The sequence below is a fragment of the Drosophila sechellia genome, chromosome 3L (genome assembly GCF_004382195.2).
Source record: "Drosophila sechellia strain sech25 chromosome 3L, ASM438219v1, whole genome shotgun sequence".
NCBI classification, from domain to species: domain Eukaryota; kingdom Metazoa; phylum Arthropoda; class Insecta; order Diptera; family Drosophilidae; genus Drosophila; species Drosophila sechellia.
In genome coordinates, this window is record NC_045951.1 from 15,160,983 (window position 1) to 15,185,060 (window position 24,078).

Genomic DNA, 24,078 nt, shown 5'->3' on the forward strand with positions numbered 1-24,078 from the left:
CCTTTGGGAACGAAATATCAACAACCCCAAACGTTTCTTATAGATTAACGAATCAATAACACTATTAACACAGGATATTGAAGATACGATATTTTTTTTGTAACGTTCTTTTCAAATTGGAAGATTACATTTAGGCAATAATTGCGGTTTTGATAAACATACTAAAAATATCTTTAAGATTTCTGCTTTTGATTGAGAATTACTATGTAAAACAGTATTTATTCTAAACATTTATATTCTCTTTTTGATGAGGAAACATCAATAAATCAATAAATAAATAAATTTAACAATTTTAATTTTATTTTTAAATTACAAAAAGTATCAATTGTTCGAGGTTTTCTGTATGAAATTCTGAAATTGCCGGCATTATAAACGCAGAGAGAGAGAGAGACAAAGAGATAGACGGAAAGAGAGCGCTATACGTGCGGAAGAGAGACAGAGCGTTGCAGAGTAAAAGAGAGCGACAGAGCAGCGGCAGCGACGTCAGCAGAGGGCTGACGTTTCGATTCGTTCGTTCGCATTCACAAGAATTTCACCGACATTTAGTTTAGTACCGTTTTTGGCTGCAGTCGCACTACGGACAGTTTATTCTAATTGTGTGCTACCATCCCATACATCCAAACATACAAATATTATTGCTAAAGTTAACGATATTAACTACACATATTATATGCTATTATACACGGGCCGAGCAAAGCCATTTCAAAAGCGGTTTACTGCCCATCCACACACAAAACACATAAAAAAATTCAATTAAATCAATTGAAATCGTAATCGAGTCCAAAACACAGTACAGCGAAAAGAAAAATCAAATAAACTTAAATTATATGGTTATCAACGTTGAATCTAAACATACATATAATAACTATTTTCTATGAAAATCGAGTGTTTCGTTTCCGAATCGGGAAAAAGTTAATAATTCAATTAATGTTAACGCCAAATATAATCCGACGAGAAAAACGCATGCAACAAGTTAAATCCAGCCGACAGTTGTAAACCAAGTTAGATCCGTACACAGATACACCCCAAATACCACACAACCAATACGAATGAATGCCCGGTATACACATACAAACGCAAAAGTCACACACACACACACACACGCAGACTATAACAATGTCAAGTGAAAACATTCTCTGGAAGCAACAGGTTTCCCCTTAATAAGTGTTATAAAGAAGCAACCAACAGTCATCACCCAGAACTGTTCGTTACGGAAAAAAGTAAAGTAAAAAATAAAAGAGAAAGAGAGGTAGAAGAGAGCACGAGGAATAAAGAAGATAAAGTATAAAGAAAGAGAAAGAGCGGAGAAAGAGCCATCTTTCAGTCAGCAAAATCGTATGAAAATAATAGTATAATACCATAAACTACAAAAATTATAAGAAGACAGTTCTTAAGTGGGTTAAAGTAGAAAAATTAGTGTGACTGCAACCGAGTGGAACCGAATTAAACCAAACCCCATACCATACCATACCATACCATCCCCGAACCGCAAAACAAAAACCAACTAAAAGAGTTCTTAGAGCGCATCTGACTAGAGCCAACCCCAAAGAACCATGGAATTCTACGATGGCGACCTCAAAGATATATGGGACTCCGACTTAGATCCGGTAAGTGTTCGAATTACCACTCCAGAGCACAAATAAAAATGCGAAAAGCCACTTGTACCCCCATATTATATCAGTCAGAACAGAACCATTGATACTTGAGGCCTTTTATTACAGCAGGTATGCTTGATATGGGCTATACGAGTATGTGAAAGTTAAAGCCGACAACTCGAACGCAACGATAAGAAAATGTCCGAGATATACATAGGTAGCTCTTATATGTATATTATAGCTCACTAAATTTTATGTGGCAATGCCGCAACTAAACTTGGTGAACCCCTTGAACTTCGATCTTTGACTACAGAGACATCTTCAATACGATTATTAAGTCATTTCGGTATACATTTTAAACATGCAAGAGTCGTGCTTCCACGAAACGAAATTGCATTTTAAAAAATCTAAGGAAAAACACTTTAATGACCCACATTAAGCTTATCAGTTGGGGAGAAAAACGTGAACATATTCATGAGCTGAATTCTAAGTAAAATGAAAATCAAGAAACGAATTTCGATCTGAGGGTCCCACGGAATTTAGCCAGTTTTCTTTTCTTTCTCTGCATATTAAGTGGTTCGCATTTATATGTATGTATGCGATCACCTGAGAGAATACCGATCACCGACAAACTGGCCTACGATCAAACCTGTCCCAAGCCACCTCATAAAAATGTCCGCTCACCGCACCACCAAAATCCGAATGTAAAAAAAAAAAAATAACCGTATAGTGAAAGAAAAAAACCAGAATCTAATCGAACTGCCCGTAATATACAACACACCCAGAATCACAGTTTTGGTTTCATTTTCGTGGAGGACGTTCTTGGATTGCCGAACCCAATGGCATTACTCAACAGAAAAAAAAAAAAAAGAAAAAAACTTTGCCAAATAGATACGTACCGAAATCAAACAAACCCTCTAGTGCCGAAAGGAAAAGGCAGCTTTCAAGGCTTTTTATCTTGGCAGTTACGTGCTCGTTTTGGGAGGAAGACAATTTTTAGTGACTTTTTGTGTTCGAATATATCAATTTACATGGTTTTTTGATAAGCGACAGCGACTATATCTGGCATTCAGGAAACATTTCTGTTCATAACTTAGAAGTTTCGCTGTCCTACAAAGTTGTTTTGTATTGCTTGGCGATAATGATAATTGAAGTTTTCCAAGAAATTAAAAGAAATTTATCATTAGCGAACGATTTCTGTTTCGGTGGTTCTGTGCTCGTAGTTCCATTCACTTCACCCCCGCAGCTCGAAATACTCGTACTGCAATCGTGAATTGTTTCAATATAATGAAATGAGTACGTATGTGCCGGGTTGAGCTTCATTTGCGGAGTACTCAAAGATGGAGATGCCGACGTCTATTGCTTATCGCTGCGGAAACAGTAATGAATATATGTCGTCCGCCCGTCCATTCAGCCCAAGTCCGTTCGTTTCACTTGTTCTTGCTGTTGTACACGGTAAAAAAACAGATCCAAATCAAATTAAGTAGATACTTACAATAATTGTATCAGTTTCAGTTAATAACGTCGTTTTTTATCGTAGTTAGTGATCTTTTCTTGGAAATGGTCCTAAGGCATCACTATGAATTTTAAAACAAATACTTTTCACTTTGAAATTAATTTAACATTTTACTTTATACTATTCTTTATATACCCTATAAATTATTATAATATGTTTCAAAATTTCCGCTCTCAACTTTTGCGCGCTGTGTACAGGAAGCTCCGCTGGGCGAGCACAAAAGAAAAGAATCTATTACGGTTTGGGAGGAGGACACATGTGGAGTTGATAAGAGGCTGCTATCAGCTGGTCTAAATGCAAAGTAATGACTTTTTTCGCCTGCTGCTGCTGCTGCTGCGGCTGCACTTTGCAGCTAGTCAAATAGAGTATGGCACGTCAGTGTCATTACTATTGGGAGATAATAAATGCGCGCCGGCGACTACTCGACTTGTAGACAATGTAGCCGGAGGGACAGAAATAGGCCCAATGCCCGGGAAAATGCGCGTGCAGTTTTTATTGGTTTTGTTGCATTTGTTGCGTTTTTTGTACCCGTACCCGGGGCGTGCGCTCAATTACCTCATAAGTATCTCAAATGCCTGTGTGTGCCCATAACAAGAAATTATCGGGTTCTGTGGGAAGTCGCCGCCCAAATACCCTGGCAAGTGAGATCAAGATCGCGGTTAGATATCATCCATGGCTAGATAGCTGAATTCCTTGAAAGATCCGATCCAAAAGCGTTTGTTTTGTTAGCCCAAGCCTATCAGTAGTCTATTTTGGCATTATTTTAATAATATAAACTATCATTCTAAAGTCTCTTCAAGCATATCAACAATCTTATCACACAGTATTTTGTAACCAAAAAATAAAGCGAAAACAAAAAAAGTAAACTTGCGCCCAGATAAGGCCTGAAATGCCCAATTTTGATTAGCCTTAGCGCACCATTTTCCACTTAAACTGTTGACAAAAAAAAATAATAATAAATAAATAATAATTATGATGCCATGCTATTTTTTTGTTCTTGCGTTAAACCAAAACAAAAAACCAAAAATAATAACTTGACGGATCGATAATCAATTTTATTAAATTGGCAAGAGGCTTCAGAAAGGCAACAAACTGGAAAGTCCCAGTTGGGGTTAGCTGGTCTTCAGAGAGACCTGCGATAATGTCACGTGCCCTGCATTTCCGAGATTCCGATCGGTGTTATCAAGAAATCCCCTACCATTTCATTCAGAGAGATCTTGGAGTGGTTCCCCTGACTATCAGTATCAGTTGGTAGCAATGAAGAGTTGACACAGCAGAATCTGTAAAGCTCTAGAAAAACACACGCATACAATAGATATATATTCGCGATCGGGGGAATTCTGTGAAAATCGATTGGCGGTGGAAAAACCAACAACATTACTTACGATGATCTCTGTGTAACTGGCTATTCAATTTACGAAGAATACAGCTTAAACCGTTTCCAGTGCAAATACAAATATCAATGTTTCAGCTTAACGACTTTCGATTCTGGTCCAGCCTTGATAAGAAAATACAAAATGAAATTATTTCTGTTCAGCGCTAAAATTACTGCTGAAATTTTCACATTTTGTTGATAAGAGTAGCCAGCACATGGAAACAGAATGCCTAATTAATGCGTATTTAGAAACGAGCTTATCTTCTCAATAGCTAAGTAGAATCCGCGCACTCATATATAGGCTAGTATGTGAGAAAGGGTTGTGTCTCGAAAGAAAGCGAAAACAAAGCTAAGCTTCGAACTAAACGTTCTCAAGATCGTCGCAGAGCTGGCCTCGAACAAGAAGAAGCTCTGCAGTGGAAACCGTAGACTGCCGGAAAAGATTGCCTTGAGCAAAATAAATTGCATTCGCCTTCAGAGAAGAATGCTGACCAAAGTCGAAAACCATCGACTTTCCGAAATTATTTCGTTGGCCAAAACGGAAAGAGTGAGAGGTTAAGAGTTAAAGACCGAAGCGGCGAAAAAGTGCAGCATTAACAAGAAGACCAGAAGTCAGCAACTTTTCACCACTTCCATTGAGATACAAGCGAATATATATTTCTGACATTTCTAGAGTTATTCTTTTTTTGTGGGCCAACTTTCGCTTATATAAGCAAAATATACAAAGGTGGCGGGGGCGCGGGGCATGCATAATGGTATTAGCAATTTCTTTTCGCCCAATTCGATACCCTATATGGCCTGTTGCCTGGCCATCGAATGCAAATGTGCATTTCGTTGAGGTTAGACTGAGATTTTCTAACGGCCAAATGCATGTGGCTCGCTACTTAAAATGCACACGAGAATACTACTACCAAACTCCAGCGAGCAAGAAACGGAAATCAGTAAAACGTGCTTGGCAACAGGCTGTGTCGGCATTTTGTTAACTTCGATAGCTCAAAGTCTTGACTCTCGGGAGCATATTTGAATAACTAGTTCGAGCTATGCACGTTAGATACTTTCAATATGGTCTATCCAGTCGTCTGTATATCTCGCATATCGCGTATACGCCGCGTTGTTCGGCTATACGCTGTACAGCGTATTGTGTATTGCTTAACTTTGACATTTCCAATGAGCCGGAGCGTTGCAATCTGCAAAACAGGTTAAAGCACAAAGCGAATGCAAAGAAACCCAGCGACGACTATTGCGCTCCAGCGACACAATTTCTATGCCAAAAGTCCAAACATATGGCGAGCCAGCGAAAGAGCAAAAAAAAAAGCAACAAAACCGAGGCAGAAAAAAAAAAAAGCGCGCATAATTAAATTTGTGCCCCCACACACATAGTATTGGTTTACATGTGCGCCAGTCCCAATGGCTCCACTCTCTCTATTTCTCTATTTCCCTCTCTCTGTAGACACTTGTATAGATATATATATATATAGCTTCCCATTCATGTCGGCCATTCATGCGGACTTACACGCGCTGCGCGTTGCAGGATGCGCAGCCATAGTGTCCACGCGGAAAATCCACTCTTAGCTTGCTCTTTTCGACCGGGCTTAGTCTACTTGCGGTAGCTGCTCTCTTTTGGCCAAAAGAGTGGGCGGCCTTTGGGCCATTTGGCCAGCTGTTCGCGCTTTGTTTTTTTGACGTCAATGTCAGGATGTCGAAGGAGTTGACTTGTGGCCATAGCCCCGAAGAGCGTGAATTATTCATGGACCCGCTCGGAAGTTACAATATGTTACAGCGCACCCCCTCTCCCCACTCATCAAGGGGGGATGTGGGGGGTTGTATTGGGGGATTGGGAAGCTGGGAAACTGGGCGTGGGCGCTGCAGCATATTGCCTGTGCTAATGAAGTGCTACACGATAAGTGTAACAGCAGGCAACAGGCAACAAGGAAGCAACAGTTAGCTGCTTCTTGTGGGCGGAGAAGCAATGGAAGTAGCATTTAAGCAGGGATTAAGGAGCGGGGTTCCAGGAGACCACCCTCGGATTGGACATTTTATCTGGCACCAGGCGAGTAAGCGATAATCACTGTAGTTTTCAAGGACTTAAGATTCATGTTTAATTGCTCAAAATAGAATTATTGAAAAAACGATATTTTTTGAGCCTAAGAAATAACAGAAATTTTGCTTCCGAAATTTCTTAACAGATTTCTTCGATGTATAAATTTCTTAACAGATTTCTTCGATGTATAAATTTCTTAACAGATTTCTTAGATGTATAAAATCACTTACTATAATTTTGTAATTATTTAAACCTTTAAATAAATGCCATTGAAGGCCGAGAGCTTTTATTTATTTGCACTCCGTTTTAAAAAGTTATTTGTATACCCTTTTGACCCTAAGACATTTTAAAGATGTTTTTGTAGAGTTTTCTTCTGTTACCGTAATTCTGTAATTCTGACAACCATATGGACCTTAAGGTTCATTTGGAAAAGTTAAGGGAGAGTGCTTACAGCTGACAATCTCTGCAATGAATTTAAGAGAATTTCTATGATGAAGAAACTAGAATAAATGTCATAAAGTAGGTTTTAACCAAATTAAAAAAACACCCTTTTGGAAATATCAATGTAATAGTATAAAAATATAAAATAAAAATATATAATAATAAATATAAAAAGCCAACTGACGTAACATGATATTTTTAGCAAACCCAAAATAGAGTGCACTAATCGGATTCACCAGAAACCCCAATCTTCACTCCATCAAAATCCATTAGAGTGTCATAAGTTAGGGCCTAGAATTCAGTAATTACCCGGCGACAGGCACATTTTTCAAGCATTATCTTTCCGAGAAGCCTTGAAAGTGAATTCATTATGGGCTCTCCAATAAGGTCGCCCAGCTCTCTGACTCATCCGCGCATTGCCAAATTGGTTATGTCTGTTTTGCATATATGCAGATGTACGATTTTGGCTTTTCGACGCTCGCCAGCGATTTTGTGAAAGGCATTAGACGGTCTCGAAGGCTGAGACTTGGTGGATCTTAGTTGAGCACCCACTATCCCAATGATTAACCACCTGTAGGGGATGAGGATTTTAGCGAAGATTCTGCAGTTTTTATCCAACTTGAGCACCGCCTATTCGCATTTTTTTTGGTTACTTTCACAGTGATTTCCGTTTGGCAAATTGTTCATGTGTACGTCAGACGCGCTGCTTACGTACTTTCATCGCAAAAAAGCGCACAAACATATGGTGGTGATAAGCTAAGCCCGCAATGTACACCCACCCATCCGCCCTATTCTCCCTTTCGCCAGCTATTTTTATACATATTAGGCTATATTTATAACCATCACTACGTCATGGAAGCCTCAGAGACACCCTAACTGTGCATTGGAGGCTGCAACATGGCGGATACGTAATATGAGTGAGTTCATTGCGCGTTCTGATTTTCAGCCGTTTTGAAGTCTTCGGATTCTTTGGCCGGCATTTCTGGCCAATTTCGCACTTTCTTTTCAAGGCAAAAGCAGAGGCATTTCGACGATGGCCATTTACATCGTAGCCCCATTACCATTTACCACGCTCACGAAAAACGAAACCGTAGCAATTTTTCAAGTTAAAAGGCAGTTCAGTATCCGTGTTTTTGTGTTTTATTTTTTTTTCGCTTCGTATTTTTTTTTTTTTTTTTTTTTGGTTTCTGCTCTTTTTGAATTGTGGGAGCACCTTTCACTTTACCAACACTCCAGCGCCGAATGATGCAGCCTGGGCATAAAAATTGGAAAGAAATAAAGACTCGGCTAAAAAATGCTGTGCACAACACAAAGAAAAGGCGATACATACATAATGATCGGCACGCACACGACTGCAGTTTTATAAATGTGAAAGGTTTTCGCTTGCTGCAACATTATTTAATCAATCCAAATTGTGGAGCAAGCGAAAAAAAAAGCAAAATCGAAAAAATGTATAGACAAAACAGCCAGAAGAGGCAAAGTAAAGCCCAATGAAAATATACAGAGGTAAAAAGAAAGAAGAAAGAGGAGAAACCAAGCCAAACTATAACCAGTTTAATTATTTTTATGAAATTGTATGGTTTGTGGCTCTTTTTTTCACCCTTTCTTGGCGTTTTTTGGTTTTTTTTTCTCCGGGAAGACCGAGCCGAAGACTGGAAATTTGAATAAGATTGTATAATGGGTAAAACGAAAGACAGGGGGGGACCCGGCAACACCAACACCCATTTTTTTTTTTTTTTTTTTTTTGGATATATTAATTTAAAACTGTCCTTCGCGGACAATCATTAAATTTGATGACTAAACTTAACGGTAGAGAATTAATTGATTACATAAATTGTTGCGAAACTATACAATAACTGTCGATATTGTATGTATGAAGAATATAATAATGTATGTATATAATTTAATTTAATTTGCGTGTCTAATCCCAGAGAGGTCCAAAGGGTGTGATCGGTGCAGCCTCCTGGTGCGTTGACTGGTGTCCATCAGGTCTTGTGCCAGGTTGTTTGGGTGGTCTTGAAGCCTCTGCATGTACTGCCTGCTGCTTTTCTTAATCTCATCCTTCACCCAGGGGAAGCTGAGGACCTCGTGTATAGTGGCATTATCGTGGAAAGGGTGAGCGTTTGTGACTGTGCGGAGCGTTTTGTTTTCGAATGTCTGGATAATGTTGATGTTACTTTTCGATGCAGTGCCCCACAGTTGAATGCCATACGTCCAGATTGGCCTTATGATCGCTTTGTAGATAAGGAGCTTAGTGGAAGTCGGTAGCTTAGATTGTCTGCCCATCAGCCAGTAGAATTCACGGACTCGGTTCTCCGCCTGTTTCCGCTTCTTTAGCAGGTGTGGTCTCCATGTAAGTCTCCTGTCCAGTGTAAAGCCAAGATAATTTGGATTGGCTACCTCTGGGATTGGGAACCCGTTGAAACTGACTGGTGGGCAAGTGCCGCGTCTAGTTGCGAAGGTGGTAGCGGTTGACTTGTCGCTGTTTACCGATATATTCCATCTCGTGTGCCACGTGTTCAGTAGATCTAGTTGCTCCTGCATAGTCTGGGAGGCCTCTGCTGGGGTATCTGCTGTTGTTAGGAACGCAGTATCATCGGCGTAAGTGGCTGCCATAATGTACTGGCTCGGTATCACCGGCAGGTCAGCCGTATACGCGTTGTAGAGGAGCGGACCGAGAACGCTTCCTTGGGGAACTCCTGCACGGGCTTCTTTGACGTCTGAGCGCGTTTCTCCACACCTGACGGCGAATCTTCTGCCCTCCAGGAACGATTTTAAGAACTTGAAATATGGCTGGGGCAGTCCGTTTTTGAGCTTTAGGAGGAGACCGGGGTGCCAAACACGATCAAAGGCTTGCTTAATGTCCAGCATTACTGCTAGGCAGTATTTCTTATTCTCAAAGGCGTCCAGGATATATTGCGCTACTCGGTGGCCTTGCTCTGGTGTCCCGTGGCGGCGCCTAAAGCCAAACTGGTGATCAGGGATCAGACCAGCCTCCTCAATCACCGGCAATACTCTGGTCAAAAATACTCTTTCGAGTATCTTGGAGAGTACTGGTAGTAGGCTGATCGGGCGGTAGGAGGCGGGATTGGCTTCGTGTTTACCAGGCTTCAGGATCATAACTACTTCGGCGCGTTTCCATGATGAAGGGAAGTGCCCCAATTGCAAGCACTTATTTATTATGGTCGTGATTAGTGACTTGCTAATAGGGGGGAGGAGCTTTAAAGCAATGGCATTGATGGCATCATCGCCTGGAGCCTTGTGGTTACCCATTGCCGCTATTAAATTGCTGATTTCCTCTTCCGTGGCCTGGGGTATCGACTCGGAGTCAAAGAGAGGTTCTGACAGGAGCCTGGCTGTTTCGGCTGCTTCATTTGGGGAACATCGATTGGCTGGTGTGAAGACTTCCTCCAAGTGCTCGGCGAATGCGTTGGCTCTTTCGGTCTCAGTTCTGCACCATGAGTTGTCTTGTCTTCTGATGGGCGGGATCCTCTTCAGTGGCCTCTTGATGCGCTTGGTAACATTCCACAGGTTGTGGTGGGGATCACCCGGCGCGAGATTACCAACAAAGCTGTCGAGGGCCTCCTTCCTTAGCCTGGCCAGAGTTTCCTTCAGCTCCTTGGTGGCTCTGTTGAGAGCTGTTTTGTCTCTAGGGTTCCTGGAGAGGAACCAAACCCGTCGGAGACGCCTTTTCTCTGACTTGAGCTCATTAACCCGAGGATTCCAAAAGTGGACGTCTCTACTTCTGTCCCTCGTTTGGTTAGAGAACCTTGGAGCAGCATAAGTTGCTGCCTCCTGAATTTGCGAGGTGAGGTTCACAACGGCCGCATCTATAAGTTCAGGGGTATCCAATGGTGGATTAGTGACTGTCGAGTTGTTCAGCCAGTGGTGGTATTTGCTGATGTCGGACGTTTTGAAGATTAACTTTTTACCCGCGGATCTCAACATGGCTGAGGCGTAGACCGAAACGGCAATGGCACTATGGTCCGAGAGAAGGTCTTCCACCTCCCTGGTCTGGATTCTTGCCGGGTCCAGGCCGCCAGAGATCGCAAAGTCCAAGATGTCTGGAGTTTTTGCAGGGTCAGTGGGCCAGTATGTTGGCGTCCCAGTTCCGTGGCAATTGAGGTTGCGGGAGAGAACCTGCCTGCATAGCGCGCGTCCTTTTGGATTGCATACTCTGGAACCCCACCAAGTGTGCTTGGCGTTAAAGTCACCTCCTATGACGAATTTGGGGCCGAGGCTGTCCAAAAGCGAAGAGAAGCAATCGTCCGTGGCTCTAAATCTGGGTGGGCAGTAGGCAGCAGCTAAGGTAATGTCTCCGTGGGTGGTGCTTACCGATATTCGGGCGCATTGCACCCAATCCTCTTGAATTGGTGGTTGGGTGTCGAATTTGATGCTGCTGCGAATAAGGATGGCGGCGCCGCCGCGTGCTGAACCATTAGGGTGGATGGCTGACACGAGGTCATACCCCCTTAAGGTGAAGTAGGACCTGTCTGAAAAATGGGTTTCGGATATGAGGAGAATATCTGCTTGGTTGGTCTTGCAATAAAGCTCGACCTCTGGCCTGTTGTTGATCAGGCCGTTTGCGTTCCAGATGGTTATGTCTAGTGCTGATTGCATAGGGACTTACAGACGGTTGCCATCATCTGATTCATTTGACTCATTACCTTCTCCATCATCTGATTCGTTTGACTCATCGCCTTCTCCATCATTTTTTCAAACATGGCTTCCATTCTGCCCATTATTGTTTCCATCAGGTTGTCAAAATTGGCCTGAGTATGAGGGATGGCATGTGTCTCATCAGTTGCCTGCTTGACAGCGTTGGCAAAACTAACGTTAGGAGTAACCTTGCTGCTGCTCACAGTGTAATGGGCGCGTGGGGCTGAAGCCAGCTTTGGAGCGAGCATGCTTTTGGCCTTCTTATATGCGGGACAACCTTTATATGAGGCTGCATGCGGTCCTTCGCAGTGCAAGCAATGGGCCGGCTTATTATTATTTTTACACTCAACGGTTGGGTGGCTGTCTCCGCACTTGACACACCTGTGTTCTAGGTGGCAGTACCGTTGGGTATGTCCAAATGCCTGACAGCGATAGCATTGCGGCACGTCATTAAACTTTATCGGTGGCTCGATTGTCACCACTGATCTGCAAAGTCGCGTAACTTTATAGGCCTCCTTGTTGTTCTTGGCCGGCTCGAGATTGGCGAAAAATATGTTAAGTGGCTTTTTGGTACTTCTTTGGGTGGGGTTGTAGAGGTCTCTGACCTTGTGTCCGTGACGGTTTAGCCCATCCCGAATTTCCTCTGGGTCCGTTGAGTAGTGAAGACCTTTGATGACTACTCTATAGGCACGTTCGTCTCGGGGCTGGAAGGTTTGAAACCTTTTATTGGACTTGGCCAAGAAGTCCTTCAGGGCGGAGAAGCTTTCCTTGTCCGGGGTCATCACGCGAACGTTGTTGTTGCTTGCCATTTTCAGTGTGAACTCCACATCATTGCCAAGTACTCCAGCAATGCTATTAGTGAGAGCCTTGATATTGGTCACATCCGGTATGAAGATTGGTGGTGGCTTGAAAGTCCTGAGAGTAGTCTTGGGTTTGCCCTGGGTTTTGGTGGCAGCAGGTCCAGGTTCTCCGTCTTGGATGCCTTGTTCGTCGTCGTCATTGCCGTCCTCTTCGTTCGAGAGAATGGCAAATCTGTTTGCCAGCCTTCGACGATAGGCTGCGCTGATGTTGGGCGTGGGTTTGCTCACAGGTTTGCGCTTGCCAGGCTCCGAATGCGAGGTGCTGGAGTCGCTGCTCGGGCTGGATTCCCTTACTCTGCGGGCCTTCTTGCAGGGGGTTGATTTCCCTGGCTTGTGGGCGCAGGGGGTGGCCTGCCAATCCATGATGAGGGGGGATGGATCGTGGGGGGGGGAGGGGGGGGACGGTGTCTGGGTACAGCTGGTCGGTGTACCAACCACTGCACGTGGGTGCTGCTGTGTTAAATTGCTAAAATGCGGGCTCTATGTGAACAACACAGATAACTCGCGGCCCGCAGGCACGTCTGCACTCGTTGAGTGTTCGATCGCGACGATATGCTATGGTGAACACAAAATTAACTTCGTAAAAAAAAAAAAAAAAAATGAAAATCACTGAAAAAGATGAAGAGCACACTTCTTGCTTGCTTTGATTGATTCATCACCAACACCCATGTGTGTATGCTAATTTAATGCCGTAAGATAAAGAAAACCCCTTCGGCGGCTATTTCGATTTGATTCCACCTTAATCGTTTCCAAAGTGGCTGCCTGATTGGGATCCCAAGTGACGAGTGCGAGAAACCCGCAGAACAATTCTCTGCACGTGACATTCGAGCGGAGCAACAGGTTTTCATTTTATTATTTTTTTTATTTTTTATTTTTTTTTTTATTTGTGAATCGCCAATGAAATGGGGTCAAATGACTGCATTTCACGCAGGCTCCACCGCCGATGGTTAGGCAATCGAATCGATTGCCCGGCCAAGTCAAGTCAAGTCGAGCTTAGCCGCATTCAAGCGGTTTTTGTGGCCCAAGAGCCACTCCAGCTCCATCTTCAGCTCCAACTTGAGCTCCAAGTCGAGCATCGCACCACACACCACACCACACCGTACCACATACCACACCACATCGCTTTCCACTTGAGAAGGCGCCCTTAGCCATTTCACCGGTGGTGCCGCGCTTTCATCGGAACACACAAATCGGAGAAGTGGCGGTGGTTCGGAGGCAAAAGCCCACCTGGAACGTTCAACAAACGGTGCTACAGGTGCACCATGAGAAATATTTTCAAGCTAAGCTGCAGTAGCTATAGGATTGCGTAATATTAGATCGTAATATCACAGATGGTTTATAGTACTGGTTATACTTGCATATATGTTGATTCCAAAAATCAAATTAAAATGTTGGGGAAATGGTAAAATTGAAATAAAAGTGATACATTTTTGTACTATTAGACCGCAATGTCCATATTTACCTAGTGATTTACACATTTTCCGGGCAAGGTCGTTGCGGCATATTAAACGATCTTCGTTTGGGTCTCACCATAGTATAATGCTTTGGATTTAAGTTAGAAGCTGATAAGATTTGCGATCGAATTGACATAAATAGAATTGAAAATAAACAAAAGTTATCTTAGCACTAAGATATTGGGCTTTGATTTGGCATGACTAAAGATTAGATACGACGATGACCATTGCAAAGGGGCAGTGCGCATTTTCCCTCAGTGTAATACCCCACCTCCGGAACACGATGCCCCCACCTGATCCGCAGCAGCTAACAAAAGAGGTAGCAAATGCCTGCGAGCATTTTTGCCGTCTTTTTCTGTTGTATTTTTCTCCTGGCTTTCTTCTTTCTTTCATCATCGGCAACATACATATTTGTATACAGACGACCGATGGGCATACATACATACATAAATACATATGTACATATATTTGTATTTGTACGACTGCCGCCTGGGCATCTGTATTCTGTATCTGTGTGTTCGAATGGAAGTACGTGTGTTTGTCTCTATCTGTGTTGCCCGTTTTGGTAGCATTTTTCAAGAATTGCTAATTCTCAACAATTCCCGAGGTTCGTTGAACTCATCATAAACACACACACACACGCACACACTGGGCACGCACACTCACATTTTATTTACGCTTCTCGGTGCTTATAAGTAGTACTGTATACTATATATACCATACTGCTTGCTGATTCTTGGCCCGATGTGCGGAGACGGCTAAAATGCGGAGAAAGCACTTGTGTATTTGTGTTTTAATGCACTGTCCAATGAAATGTACAACAACAGCAAAGAAATGCGAGGGACGGCCCACGAGTATTAGCAAAATGGGCGGATCATCAATTCTCGGTTATTCCATACTTTCGTTGGCTTTCAGAATGTACGAATTACAGTAAACATCGACTGCGGTTTTTTGGTCAAGAGAAACTTCGACTATTATAGCACTTTCTTTGGCCCTTTGCCATTTTTGGCTAATTACTGAAAACGTTATTAGCACTTCACCGTAAAATATTAAAGAAACTCCTTCCAATGCGGTAAAAATAAATATCTCGTAAGGTATTAAAACTTGTAATTACGTATAAATACATAAACGACAGGGGCTAATTTATGGTTTAAGGTATTTACGTTGAAATACATCAGTTAATACTGCTGCTATTTGGCAATTATCGGTTTTACTTCCAATTTACAGTGCTAACATTATGTACTTAGCGTCAAATTCGTATATAATTATAATCTGTTTTTAGAAAAACATAAAGTCTTGCATTTGTTAAAAAATTCACATTTTTGTTTTTTTTTCACAATCGAGCTTAACATATTAGTGGGCTGCTGTATTTTTGCGTACGTTCCGTGATTTGTGAGCTACATGAAAAATACATTTTATTGTTTATTAGGTAATCCGCAATATTAGAAAAAATAGAGAGCTACAGCTCACAACTGGAATTTGTTCTAATATACATAGAGAAAAAGGAATTTGTATTTTGGAGATATTCGAATATCATACATTTAATATGCGAACAACAGAGTTATAGTAACATCTTTAAGCTATAAATTAAGGGTCAACTATGAGCATACATCGGCGTAGAGCACGTTGATCTTGACACTTTTACGTTGATGTAAACCCATCGAATCACCCTCGTTCGAAACTGCGAGTGGAGCATAATTATTCCAAATTCCTTCAAATGCATGCGTGCAAACGGTAATCAATGTTTGGACTCACGGTAGGTTCCTTCTACGGTAGATTTCGTGGAGGAACCCGAAGAATTCGTTTAACCAAAGACCCACAAAGAACCGGGAAGAATCGTACCTGCCTACATACCTATGTATGTATGTACATGCGTGCGTATGTATTTATCCGTACGACGTTCCCTTTATTTTTATGGCCAAAACTGGATTCCACTTGGCTTGGCTTAGAATGTGAACTTTGGTGAGGTGGGGCTCGGCTGGGATTTTACATACAAATGTGTTTTTGAAGCGTAATTACATGCACTTCTTTATCGCAGACAGACAGACGGACAGACAGTCACTCTGGTGTATATGTAAGTAGTTGTATCCATGTGCATATTTGCCACAAAATGCCACCTCCAAATGGGTCAGCAATTTATTGCCGTAGATTGCGGGCGACAATTAAGCGAATCCAGTCCGAAAATCTGGCACATTCGGGATTACATCATCGAGCGGGCTTTAGCTTCACAATAAATATGTTCTGGAGCTGTTTTTGGCGGCAAATAGAATAGAATTGAATAGAATACACGGCTAACTTGTTTGGATTATTTGTGCTGCACTCTGATCGTGATTGTGAGTGATTTGCAAGGTTGGATTTTGCGCTCATCTCGGCATCGAAAACACTTAACACTGGCCCTGTTCATTATAATTAATTACACTCTTGCAAACACCGCTCCACGCTACTTTTAATTTAAATTTGTGCCAACCATTTGCCAACCACTTGCCCCAAAACTCGATTGACGACTAATGGAACCAGGGGCAATGACCGTTGAGTGCCTTTGACGGGTCCTTCAGGAAAATCCCGATTAATCCTATTGCTGCCATGATATATCGAAACTCTTTTGAAATTCTGTGCAAGAAACCATAGAACTATATTTTTTCATCAGAAGATTGTTTTTTTTTTTTTGTATCAAGCTACCTGTTAGCTTTCGAAAAGTTAAGATTCTGTCGAATTACCATTTCCTTAAGTCAGCCAAACATTCCTCTAGTCGCAGCCCCATAAAGTTCGAGTACCAATTACCCAACCTAGAAGCAAATACCTGGTACCCCACCTAGGCTAGGCTAGAAAAATACCCACCACTGATATGCGGGTCCCCAAAAATAATGACTTAACGATTGATAACTTCAAAATGGTTCCCTCCACTGATTGTCCGGGTCAACAAAAATTATTTCAAGGGTACGTCCGAATCGGCGAGCGTGGTCGATGGTAAAATGTCTTCTGATAAGATTGACAACAAAAATATATTGCATAGCCACCATATGCAGCGGCCGTTCGGGATCTGCGCTATATATATATATACATATATGTACTTCTCGAATCAAATCAAATGAAATCTGTTATTTTATACAATATACTTCATTTTTTGAGCTATCTGCATGGTCCGAGTGGCTGCGTTGCGTTTTGGGTGTGCGATTCTCGTGTGATTTTGCCATAGGTCGTATATATGTATGTAGGTATAAATAGGTAGGTAGAGCAGATGTACTTTTGTTTTTCGCATTCAGTTTTTGTGTTTTAATTATATAAGCGTGCTATCGCTGTGCAGCACGACTATGAATGACTTTTGTACATTAACTAATTGCAAACCATTTGTTTGTTCCCATTTGGCACTGTTACAGGAATCCTTGAAAATCAGCCCCGATCACGATATGCACGACTGGCTGTTCGATCGGGACGTCAAAGATCCCACCGTCATACTCAACGACAAGCTCATCTCGGATGCCCTGCTCAATGGCACACAGCCGATCAAGACGGAGCACTCCTACAGTCTCAGCAGCGACGTTGAGTCCCTGCCCGATTCACCAAAAAGCCTCCAGGCCAAGATCGAGGGTAGGTACCTCAAGAAACCTATAGGCCATAACGTGTTATAATACATTTAATCTAGCAAAGTAAGAGTAAAATGACACTCATCAAAATCGTGCAGGTGGTCAAAGCCATTTAAAGTAAAGAAGGCCAAGTTTAGGAATGGATAACAGTAAAAAACAGTAACAGGGTCGTACCTAGTTAGACATATCGATTGTCGATGACTGCAGACATGCAAGCATTCATAAATATCATAAAACAGTTTATTAGATATAGTATGGTGGGCTTTCATGTAATATAAAATATTAAAATATGATTGCATTACAATGCTAGCACATGCTAGAATGCCCATCAAGGTGGACCTATGCAATTTGAACGATTGCTGATCGAAACAGAGCGATCACCGATAACACGGCCAATTGCATTTAGACGCAGACCGAACAATTTTGTTTTTTTTTTTCTTTTTTTTTGTATTATTGAAGGGGTCTGTCTGTAAGCCCCGAACAGCAATCCCAACACAGTTGGCAGTTGGTTAATTTGGGCCATGTAGACAGTGAAAACAACGCTGACAAGAATAACAGTTGAAAAACAGTTTCAGATCCGCTCTGTTCTGTTTCTAGTGTCGCGGTAGCATTTAGCAATTTAACGCAGTACTCGTGCATGAAGTTTTGTACTTTGACGCGATATCAGTTGTTCGTATGTATGACGGCAAACTGTGTATAATTACCCTGCCTGAGTTCTGGGCTTCTCTTTTTTTCGAGCTGTTATTATTTGTAATTTTATGGAAACTGTACGACAACTGTGTAAATAAAATAAAACGAAATTTTTTTTTGTGACTGTGCTGGGCCAGTTTTACGGACGTGGGCGTCGGGGGGTGGGGCCCAAAGTTTTGCCAGAAAAAATATAAAAAACTGAAACAACAGAATATGAAATGCAAACACAAGTGCAACTCGGCCAATTGACGCGTGCTCAGGCAAAGGAAAGTGCTTAGTTACAGACTACAGTCTAAAGAGCCCCAATTCTTGCATAATAATATGGGTTAGAAGCAATAATATTTGGCCATAATATTTACCCACATATTGCTCTATTTGATTTTGCCCATTGTCTATGGAACAAAAAGGGGGATGGAGCAAATACGGCTGTGAGCTAATTATTTTTGGGAAAATTAACAATTAACTGAGCCTAACGGATACCGATTTTAACTGACGCAAGCCAAGGCAAATAAAATTTTTTAAATAGAAAAAGATATTTAATCATTATGAAGTTTTAGGTTTTAGGGGCTATAAGCAAAAGTTTGGTTATAATGAAATGAAATATTAGCAGTTTATTTGAAGTTAAATAACAAGCTTATCGAAAGTGTAACTCACATTTTGTGATCACTAATACGCAGTGTTGCTGTGGATTCCGATGACGTGTCCCTTAAGTTGTCATAGCTAACCCTCTTTAACTAAAATCTCTAATGACTTTCATATATATGCTTCCCCAGACATGGACGACGAGTGCTTTCCCGCCATTTCACCGAAGACGGCGACCAATGGGCGCGTGACCATCGATCCCAAGTGCCTCACCTTCCACGTCCCGCCCACGCACGCCACGCCCATCAGCCGGCTGAGCAGCAATCCCGCCCTAAACACCTCCGTCGCGGATCTAACACGATCCTCCGGCCTGCAAAGCCTGCAGGCACACCAGCCACACCACGGATCCGGCTCGAGCCACGTGGTGGTGGCCAATCTGGAGCACTTTCAACTACCTCAGCACCTGTACGACAACGACTGCAGCTCCTCGGTGTCGTCGTTGCGGGAAGGCAGCATGTCGCCGGACATTTGCTCCGACATCGAGATCGACGAGTCGGCCATCAAGGATGAGCCCATGTCGCCGGACTCCAGCTGCCCCGCCAGTCCCACTTCTCAAGCGAGCAGCTCGCAGCACCAGCTCAGCCTTAATCTGGCCCACCTGCAGTCGGAAATGTTATTCGAGCCAAAGGTGAGTTCACACAGCATAACTAGGACTCCACCCAAAATGTTTAATTGCCATATTTATTTATGTTTTATATATTTTTTTTGGGAAATGTTTGTCTTGCAGCACTGTGGCCTCCTGCTAACCGCCAGCAGCAACAGCAACAACAGCCTCATAAAGTCCCAGCAGCGCCAGCAGCAAATCATTGGCCAGGACAATCTGCTGCTGGCCAAGATGGAGATCAAGAGCGAGAAACAGAGCACCAGCAATAGCTCGGGCAAATCGCATGCCCACGGCTATGGAATCCCGCTGACGCCACCATCCTCCCTGCCCAGCGACGATTCCGAAGGTAACTTGAGTCCGGAACACCTGTTTGCGCCCCTGTCGCCGAACGCAACCGTTTCCATCTCCGTGGCCAATCCAGCCGGCGGTGAGTCATCCGTACGGGTCAGCCGCACCGCTGCCAGCATCACGCGCTCGTCCTCTGGATCCGCATCAGCGTCCGGTTCCAGTTCCAGCTCAACGGTCACCACGACACGGCAGCCGATCCACACGCCGCTGATTAGCTCGCAGCCGGTAAGTTTGTTTAATAGTTATTTTAGGAATAGTTTTGGCCATATGAAAAACCATTGTTTCCGTAAATAAATATCTGTTTCAAGTAAGACGATTTCAGAGTAGCAAGTAGCTAAAATTAGTCATAGGAAGTGAGAAGAAAATGCTAAAGAATCTTTTTTAAAATTATGAACAATTTATGCTCGTCATTGCGGCGATTCAGCAAGAAATTCATCACTCACTAACTCTTTGGACAATTATGTGGATTTTGCAGAAGGGCTCCACTGGGACGCTGTTGCTGACGGAAGAGGAGAAACGCACTTTGCTGGCCGAAGGGTATCCGATTCCGCAGAAGCTACCCCTAACCAAAGCCGAGGAGAAATCGCTGAAGAAGATTCGACGCAAAATCAAGAATAAAGTAGGTGCAAACTAAACGATGCAGCGTTATCGTTTACAACCGTCTAAAAGAAATCATATTTATTTATATATCATTTTGGATCATTTTACAGATCTCTGCTCAGGAAAGCCGCCGCAAGAAGAAGGAGTACATGGACCAGCTGGAGAGGCGCGTCGAGATCCTGGTCACCGAAAACCACGACTACAAGAAGCGCCTCGAGGGGCTGGAGGAGACCAATGCCAATCTACTTAGTCAGCTGCACAAACTGCAGGCCCTAGTTAGCAAGCACAATGTGAAAAAGTCCTAAGCACCCGGATTCACATGGACCCCTCGATATCCCCGGGGGCTTCTGTAGCCGGAATCGTTTCTTGTTTGCCCGCCTTCCTGAGTTTTATATTTTAGATCTATTATTTGTATGTCAATTGAGTTCAGTTCAGTTCAGTTCAATTTAGTTCAGCTTAATGCAGTTTAGTTTTTTGTTTCGATTTAATCAGTCTGGGAGTTTTTGATGAATTTATGCGACGAGGAAACCCTGATGAATTTTTTGTTCGGCTTTTGGATAGCAGAAAGCGGTATAACATTCCCCTCCCCACTCCTGCTCCACCGCACCCCCATAATAAATATTCCGCAGGGCCCCAGATGCCCAGAATGCCCATAACTAATATCGTATAAATAATGTGTATGTAATCCTAGCTACTTGTAGGGCCTATATTATAAAGCTATGTATATTAGTCATGCATTCCTGTTATATAAACTTGATCTAGCTTAGGCAAATGACCAGCTGCAGCAACAACCACAATTACAATTACACTTACAAATACGAGAAGCTCAAATGCAGAAGCCAGAAATCCAGAAAGCGTCTAAAGAGAAGCTAAACAATAATATTGTAATTAAACGAAATCAACAGACCAAAAACAAAAACGTAAAAAAACAGCAAAGTAATGAAAACGTTAACGACAACAAAAAAATAATAATAATGAAAGAACGATAGAAAGATAAAAAGAAAGCCGATCGCAAATAGGCTCTGATTGTATATGAAATCCAGATTGGAGTTAAGCCGACAGTTGGAGGCGACATGTACATTATGTTTTAATAATGATTGAATGAATGAATTAACGAAAGACTCCCGGAGCTCAATCTCTGTGCTGTCTTTGGCATGACTCTTGTTCCTTTAAACGATATTTCTCAAAACGAATAACGAAAGCTGACGACGAGATAAAATACCTAAACAATTCCATAATGTAGCTATATAGGAGGATTATGTAACGAACTATGTCTATATGCAGCATTTAAGTTTCTCTTCATCATCTGTTCGCCGGCGGCCGTCAAGTTGGAGTTTCAATAGATGGAAAGCATACGAATTTATAATGGGTATCCGTATCCGTATCTGCATCCGTATCCATATCCGTATCCCCAATTCGATTGCGTTCTCCAACTGCCGCGTTGCCTGGCCAATTTAAAACAATTTCCGAGCCAATTATGAAAATGAATTATTGTTTGTTAAGTTTTATATTATAAGACCGCGCTGCACTGACCGAAGGGATATTTTGAGAGTATAACCCAATTTAATCAAATTTCGCAGCAATTATTTTGTTTTTTATGTTTACAATTTGTGTTTTACGTTTTAGTGCAATTTTTTGGCATACATACATATTTATACAGATATTTTTGTATTCTTTTCGCAGCGTTCTGAATGAGTCATTCTAGTTTTTATTAGTTGAATTTATATACACAAAATTACTTAACGGAAATTTCAAGCGTAACCCGTTGATTTCCTATCAAATCGATAATATCTATAAAATATAATTTAGCTATTTCTATGTATGTCTGTGAATGTGTGTATAAATCAAGCGGGCGAAGTTGTGCAATTGTTAGAACATTTTTAAAAGAAAGATATTTAGTAAAAATACGAAAATCAGAAATCGATGTTGAAAATCAAAACGCTCGTGCAATGACAAAAAAAATTTATTAATAAAGCGTTAAACAAACAAATTGAAGACAACATGAAATATACATTATGATATATTTATATATACAAGTATGAATAATGTACGACTATTTACTATTTTTTGGCTATAGCATTTTAAACGCATATATTGTATGTTTAACGTTGAAAATGGAAAAAAAACAAAACAAGAAAAAACATCCAAAAAAATTGTAAAACTTTTATGATTGGTTGCTGTAATTTGGCAAAAGTAAAAGTGCAATTCCAAATAAAATTCAAACAACCATACAAACAGCGGGAATCTGGTACTTTCAATTATTATTATCTAAGGAAAAACTATCCTTTTTTTCAGGAATGTAAAATTGTTTTTCACTTAAAGGCGGAAAAATAAACATAATGTTTTCCAGCAGTGGTAATTAATATGGTTGATTCTTACTGATGTTATCTTTCAAAATAAAATTTAAATAAAACTAGTAAAATTTTTTTTGTTCCTATTTTAAATGATTATTTATGAAACATCGATATATAAAAAGAAGGAAAGACATCAGTGTGACATTTTGATTATCAGATACCAGTTACTCAGCTATTGGAAAAACTATAATAATCCTTATTATCTAAGCAAAAACTATCCTTTTTTTCAGGAATGTAAAATTGTTTTTCACTTAAAGGCGGAAAAATAAAAATAATGTTTTCCAGCAGTGGTGATTAATATGGTTGATTCTTACTGATGTTATCTTTCAAAATAAAATTTAAATAAAACTAGTAAAATTTTTTTTGTTCCTATTTTAAATGATTATTTATGAAACATCGATATATAAAAAGAAGGAAAGACATCAGTGTGACATTTTGATTATCAGATACCAGTTACTCAGCTATTGGAAAAACTATAATAATCCTTATTATCTAAGCAAAAACTATCCTTTTTTTCAGGAATGTAAAATTGTTTTTCACTTAAAGGCGGAAAAATAAAAATAATGTTTTCCAGCTGTGGTGATTAATATGGTTGATTCTTACTGATGTTATCTTTCAAAATAAAATTTAAATAAAACTAGTAAATTATTTTTTGTTCCTATTTTAAATGATTATTTATGAAACATCGATATATAAAAAGAAGGAAAGACATCAGTGTGACATTTTGATTATCAGATACCAGTTACTCAGCTATTGGAAAAACTATAATAATCCTTATTATCTAAGCAAAAACTATCCTTTTTTTCAGGAATGTAAAATTGTTTTTCACTTAAAGGCGGAAAAATAAAAATAATGTTTTCCAGCAGTGGTGATTAATATGGTTGATTCTTACTGATGTTATCTTTCAAAATAAAATTTAAATAAAACTAGTAAAATTTTTTTTGTTCCTATTTTAAATGATTATTTATGAAACATCGATATATAAAAAGAAGGAAAGACATCAGTGTGACATTTTGATTATCAGATACCAGTTACTCAGCTATTGGAAAAACTATAATAATCCTTATTATCTAAGCAAAAACTATCCTTTTTTTCAGGTATGTAAAATTGTTTTTCACTTAAAGGCGGAAAAATAAAAATAATGTTTTCCAGCAGTGGTGATTAATATGGTTGATTCTTACTGATGTTATCTTTCAAAATAAAATTTAAATAAAACTAGTAAATTATTTTTTGTTCCTATTTTAAATGATTATTTATGAAACATCGATATATAAAAAGAAGGAAAGACATCAGTGTGACATTTTGATTATCAGAT

The 24,078-nt window shown here is 40.9% G+C and overlaps 1 protein-coding gene across 2 annotated transcripts; it reads left to right on the plus strand.

The window, feature by feature from the left end:
- Positions 1-546: 546 nt before the first annotated feature.
- LOC6605789 (cyclic AMP response element-binding protein A) lies at positions 547-22,653 on the plus strand. Of its 2 annotated transcripts, XM_002030568.2 has the most exons (6): positions 547-1,607; positions 17,319-17,529; positions 18,989-19,485; positions 19,585-20,034; positions 20,285-20,428; positions 20,520-22,653. In XM_002030568.2, exons 1-6 carry the CDS (start codon positions 1,554-1,556, stop codon positions 20,712-20,714), a joined length of 1,551 nt encoding a protein of 516 aa, XP_002030604.1. In that variant the 5' UTR covers positions 547-1,553; the 3' UTR covers positions 20,715-22,653. The 2 variants fall into 2 exon arrangements, with proteins under 2 accessions (XP_002030604.1, XP_032573249.1); XM_032717358.1 differs by lacking the exons at positions 547-1,607; positions 17,319-17,529 and adding an exon at positions 18,522-18,540.
- The last annotated feature ends 1,425 nt before the right edge of the window (positions 22,654-24,078 follow it).

Bases quoted from the DNA above. Each gene is read 5' to 3' on its own strand.
- LOC6605789 (XM_002030568.2), top strand. From the start codon at position 1,554: ATGGAATTCTACGATGGCGACCTCAAAGATATATGGGACTCCGACTTA. The intron at 17,530-18,988 runs GTAGGTACCTCA...ATGCTTCCCCAG, and splicing joins CCTCCAGGCCAAGATCGAGG to ACATGGACGACGAGTGCTTT. The intron at 20,035-20,284 runs GTAAGTTTGTTT...TGGATTTTGCAG, and splicing joins CGCTGATTAGCTCGCAGCCG to AAGGGCTCCACTGGGACGCT.